This window comes from Chionomys nivalis, chromosome X, assembly GCF_950005125.1.
Source record: "Chionomys nivalis chromosome X, mChiNiv1.1, whole genome shotgun sequence".
In the NCBI taxonomy this organism is placed as follows: Eukaryota; Metazoa; Chordata; class Mammalia; order Rodentia; family Cricetidae; genus Chionomys; species Chionomys nivalis.
The window spans coordinates 33,005,928-33,011,621 of NC_080112.1; the positions used below are offsets into that span (position 1 = coordinate 33,005,928).

The following is a 5,694-nucleotide window of genomic DNA, read 5'->3' on the forward strand; positions in this document are numbered from 1 at the left end:
AGTCTCCCAATACATTCATTGAATGCAGAATTAAATAAACACATTCATTTTGACTGTGCCCTTTCTATGTGCACTTTGAAATGACTATAACATAGTACATTTGTATTTTTAATTGGCACCCAAATTAAGATGAAATGATCTATGTCAAAGCAGTAGCCTGTACTTCCAGTAACAGTTGTCAAATGCACAGGGGAATAAAAAAGGAAAGCCCTGAGTCTCTCTCTCTCTCTCTCTCTCTCTCTCTCTCTCTCTCTCTCGTTTTCAAAAGTAATGAAAGGGGGTATTCTGAAGTCATTTCAACTTATGCAATAGTTAAGAATATCCGGTATTCATTTCTTCTGTTTTCACTTTGATTGAAGAGAGGCACAAATTTTGTGTATTTGATCCAATTTAGATAATTTCTTAATACTCAATTTCATTTAAGTCTTCAGAATATCCTGATGATTGTTGAGTTGTATCTTCCATTTCTGTACATGGTCCTGCCTGAAATTTAACATCATCAATGGCAATATCACTTCTTATTGACACTCCCCGAATAGCTTCAAAAATGATCTGGTGTTGCCTCCTGCAGCTGTATTCTACCAGCGCCCGCAGCCAGGAGATGCTTTGCTCCCCACGCCTTCTCCACAGCAGGGTCTCTTTATGTTCTTCCTCTGTTTTCAGAAAAATGCTCAGCAGGCCAGTTCCTGCTCCATACATGTGGTAGAAGAAAGTCAAGCAGTGCTTCCCAGGGACGCCTCTCAAGGGCTGGGACAAGAGGTGTGTTTTTTGTCCATATACCATGTGGGAGGCCTCGATAAACATGTAGTAGCCTCTTCCTTGCTTTTTGGGGAGCGCTGATCAGCCTCACGTTCTCCTCTGTCGTTTGTCCGGTTTTCCTCTGGGATCCAGTGATCAGCATTTACCGTCTCTCTTGTGTTGTTCCTTCTCCGGGGTCATGGAGTTCGGCGGTCAGCACCACGTTGTCTTTTTCTCGGGGTTCAGTCGTCAGTCCCTGTTCAGGCGCCATTATGCCGGAGCCCATGTGGGTCCAACATAGATTCCCTAACCCGGCTGAAACGGAGTCGCGAGGAATAAAACCGACACAGCTTACAAGGTCATCTTGGAAAAGGCCAGAAATTTTTAATAAATAAAAAAAATTGTGTGATTACCAAGAAACTATGCTTGGCTCTTGTTTTTTGTGAGTCTAGAAGCCCTCTTTCTTCAGTGCTTTAATAGGTCTTATGTGGATCCATGCCCCACATTGGGCACCATTCTGTTGGCGGGAGACTGCTTGTTTGTTTCTGGCCATCCAAACCCGAGGCTGCTTGTTTGATTCCAGCTGCCCAGACCCAGAATAATCACACAGACTGGAATGATGAATGCACTGCTTGTCCAATCACTTAGGCATATTGTTAGCTAGCTTTTACATCTTAAACTAACCCAATTTTATTATTTTATATTTTACCACACATCTTATGGTTTACCGGTATTGGCATGCAGGTGTCTTTCTCCTTTTGTGGCTACATGGTGTCTCAGGGAGAATCTGTCTGCCTACTCTATATATTTCTTTTAGCCTGACTATACTCTGCCCTGCTACAGGCCCAGAAAAGCTTCTTTATTAACCAATGGTATTTACAGAATATAGAGGGGAATCCCACATCATTTACTGTGTGGTGGCAGAAGTTACTACAATCATTGAGAATTTGCCAATTAAGTGCACTGATCCTTTGCCATTTGTCTGTATGGAAGAAAAGAGGGAGGGTCACAAAATGAAACTCTATTTGAGGGAATTTCTATAAACTCTACAAAGGAGCTGAATGAGCAGAAGCTGTGAGACTGCAGGGGTGAAGGGAGCAAGTATCTTTAATAGAGAAACCCAGATGGGTGTAGCAGGCCAAAGATGAGAGATGCAAGTGGCTGAGGTGGATAAAGTATCTTGGGACAAGCCTCCAGGGCATCCCCAAGTGAAATAGAAAACTTGATAAAGTGAAAGGTGTTTCAAATCACAGAAGAAAGGTGTCCCTTTTTATTGTCATTGGATCCCAGTGGGGATGAGAGGAGCTTGCTGGCACACGGGTGTGGTTTTTGGAATAACAGTAAACAACACAGGTAGCTCAGGATGGTACTTACTTGTCAGCAAAGGAGAGTGAAGGGATCAAGAGGAAAGGTAGATGTTCATGTGGGCATAGCAGGCCAGAGGCATAGCAGGCTGCAGGGGCCAGAGATATACTCATGTGGAGGGCATAGCATGCCAAACCCCAGAGATAAGAGACAGATGGTTAGAAAGCAGGTAGAAGGAAATAGCACCTGAAGAATCAAACTCCAGAATTTAGAATCAAATTTTATGGGTGGCAGAAGCCAACAGAAGCAAATAATGCATACATACCTTAAGAGAGTCAGATCAGCACCTTGGTTCAGAACAGCTAAATTCCTTAAGGAGGGAACTCATTTATTCTGGCTTCTGCACCAGATGAAAAAAGAAAAGAAATTAAAAAGATAGGAACATGATTGGTCCCAGTTTTCAGCATCAAATAAATGAGGAGAAAGAAAGAAAGAAAGAAAGAAAGAAAGAAAGAAAGAAAGAAAGAAAGAAAGAAAGAAAGAAAGAGATATGACAGCTCTTAAGTATAGTAGAGGAGAATGTCCGTTGTAAATAAAAGAGATTAACAGAGGCAGGAACATCTGGGAGAGTCCAGAGTGGACATGAACTTGAGCCATGTGATGAGACAGGAGAGGAACGGAGAGGGGAGAGAGAAATAAAAGAGATAAACAGAGGCAGGAACATCTGGGAGAGTCCAGAGTGGACATGAACTTGAGCCATGTGATGAGACAGGAGAGGAACGGAGAGGGGAGAGAGGGGAACCAGGTGCAACAGCCAGGAGGCCCAAAAGGGAGCAGGAGAAAGAAAAAGGTAGCCAAAATAGTTAGATTATTTAGGGAAGAACAATTGGAGTAAGAGCAACCCTAGCCTCAGGCTGGAGAAGTTTCGGGTAGAGGGTAGAGTATGCCTGTCATACCCTGTAACAGGTAGGAACTGAGGGATGCAGGGAAAACCTGGAGGTCAATGTCTGCTTTGATATGTTATATAGACAGCTCAGCATTTTATCCCAAGTTTAAAACCTATCACTTTCAATGGGCCCTACTAAGTGCTCATGAGAAGAAATAAAGAGGGAAGAACAGGAGATAGTAAAAATTGATATGAAAAATTGTCTAATTCCTGTACCTCTTTCTTAATTTTACACAGTTCATGCAATGGGGAAATATGAAAAAACTTCCTTTGTTGCAGGCAAACACATATTATTCTAGGAAGAGAGAAAGGAGGATGAAAGCCATTTGTTCATGTGAGTGCGGTGGGAAACTCTCCTTTTACAGTCTTGAGAAAGTACAGAGTATATGGTTGGTGTGATTAAAAACTACCATATTCATATTCTAGACGCCTTGCACCAAGTAATACTAACAGCAATGTGTATGAAGGGACAAGAATATATCTCACCAATGTTCTAAAGAATTTCAATAATAAAGCTGAAAGCCTCTATTCCAGGGAGAAGGGCAGAAAATTATCTTGTAGCAGAAATCCTCCTCAATTAAAAGAAGGAATTTTGTTGTCATGAGTGTGAAGATTTCTAAGGATCCTGTAAGTGTACTAGTAAAATGCTGAAATGAGGCAAGGAAAACAGAACTGTCCCCATGCACTGTCACAATGAATGGCACGCTGTGTAACAATAATACTTTGCATTGGAGGAGGTAGGAGGATATTGAGGAAATGCATATGACAGAAACTACTGAAAGCTGAGAATAAAGGAGGAAAATATGTATAAAATCTCCCATACCTCACATTAAGCAAAAGCTAGCATATCCTACTACTGGAAGAATTTTATGTTCTCTAAAGTTAACTATAACAACAAAATATAAATCCCTCTAGACTTGTGATTAAAGTAGCTTAATTACTCCATATTAGTGGACTGCCAGAGGATAGCTGTGCTCATTTCTCAGTGTAACTACTATTTAGCTCAGTTTCTACACACAATCTGCCATTCAAATAAAAATTATGAAGCTTGCATAAAAGAAAACAACAATGATAGGAAATAAAGATCAGTTAACAAGATGTGGACAGCATATATTAACAGATTCAAAGTTTAAGCAGAGAAGTAAACTGGAGAGTTAAGAAGTTAAAATATGTACAAACCCACTAGAGGTAAAAGCATGTTTATCAACAGACTAGACAGACCAGGCAACAAAGCCATAAATGTAATCATATTCTAATAGAAATGACTAAAACAGAAATAAAAAGAATTACAAAGTATATAGACCTAGAATATTTCAGAGTACTGAAAAATATCAAAGCACTAATGAAAATATAATTGGCATATCAGAGGAAGTAGAACAGAAAATTTGAGAAAACTGGTAGGGAAATTCTAATGCCATTAATGTAGTATGCCACAAATCCGAGGAAGGAGTGCTACAACAAAAAATAAATGTGGGCATATGATTCAGTGGGTAATAGTGTTTGTGCACAAGCATGAGGACCAAAGTTTAAATCTCCAGCACACACAAAAAGAAACTGAATATGGCTGTGTGTGCCTATAACCCTAACATTGGGAATCTGAGACAGGCTGATCATGAAAACATTTTGGCTAGCCCACTTAGCTAAAATGATGTGCCTCAGGTTCTGTAAAGCCAATATGATGAAGAGTTATAGAAAAGACACCTGGCATCTTCTTTTTGCCTCCATACACAAGCATATGTGCATACACACCCCCATACTAATGTGGATATAGACCACACACACATACACACACACACACACACACACACACACACACAAGAGGAGGAAGAACATAAGTAAAGAACAAGGAAAACAGCTATTAGAAGTTTGTAATCTACCTAAAGAAATAAATAGTAGTGAAAACAATAGATGTAGTGGACAATAAAATTACTATTCTTACTCTTCAATATTAAAATTATTTTATACATTTGTGTATATGTCTGCCTTAGGTATTCTATTTCTATGAACAGACACCAGGACAACAATGACTCTTATAAAAGAAAACATTTAATTTGGGCTAGCCTACAGTTTCAGAGGTTTAGTCTATTATTGTCGTGGGAGGAAACATAGCAGTGTGCCAGTAGACATGGTACTGGAGAAAGAGCTGAGAGTTCTACATCTTGATCTGCAGCAGTGTTGGGTCAAAATTATCTCAGGGCCTGTACCTTGAGGCCTATAGGAGGGAAAAACCTGGCTCAAGTTTGAAGGATAGTCTCAAAGTTACAAAGTGAGGATGAGAAAACAAATTCTAGGTAGAGGTCTCTCCAGCCAGAGAGAGGGATTGGTTGTCTCTCATTGTCTGGAGGTACCCCTGCATCACATCAGCCCATATAATGTCACTTAACCTATATAAGCTGACTGACACAGTAATAAACTGAATTCCTGATTTGACTTGACTCCCTATTGTATCTGATTGTCCTGTGTTGTGGGGCTACAGAATGGATTGATAGCATCTCACCTTTCCCTGGGGAATAAAGTTAAGGAGGCCTGGCAACTGGCACCCAATGTGGTGCTTGACTGGTCCCAGAGCTAAGCAGTCGATTAAGGTGAGTGTCTGTGATGAGGAGCAGCAGCCTCCTTATGTCGCCAGCTTCCCTTGAAAGGATAAAATAAGAGAGGGGAATGGGATAAATAAGGGGGCTCCATCCTTGCCAGGGGGAAATGAA

At 40.6% G+C, this 5,694-nt stretch overlaps 1 protein-coding gene across 1 annotated transcript; it reads right to left on the reverse strand.

Annotated features, from left to right (window-relative positions):
• Window positions 1-222: 222 nt before the first annotated feature.
• LOC130868118 (MAM domain-containing protein 2-like) lies at window positions 223-804 on the reverse strand. Its single transcript, XM_057760365.1, has one exon. It carries the CDS (start codon window positions 802-804, stop codon window positions 403-405), a length of 402 nt encoding a protein of 133 aa, XP_057616348.1. The 3' UTR covers window positions 223-402.
• Window positions 805-5,694: the final 4,890 nt, after the last annotated feature.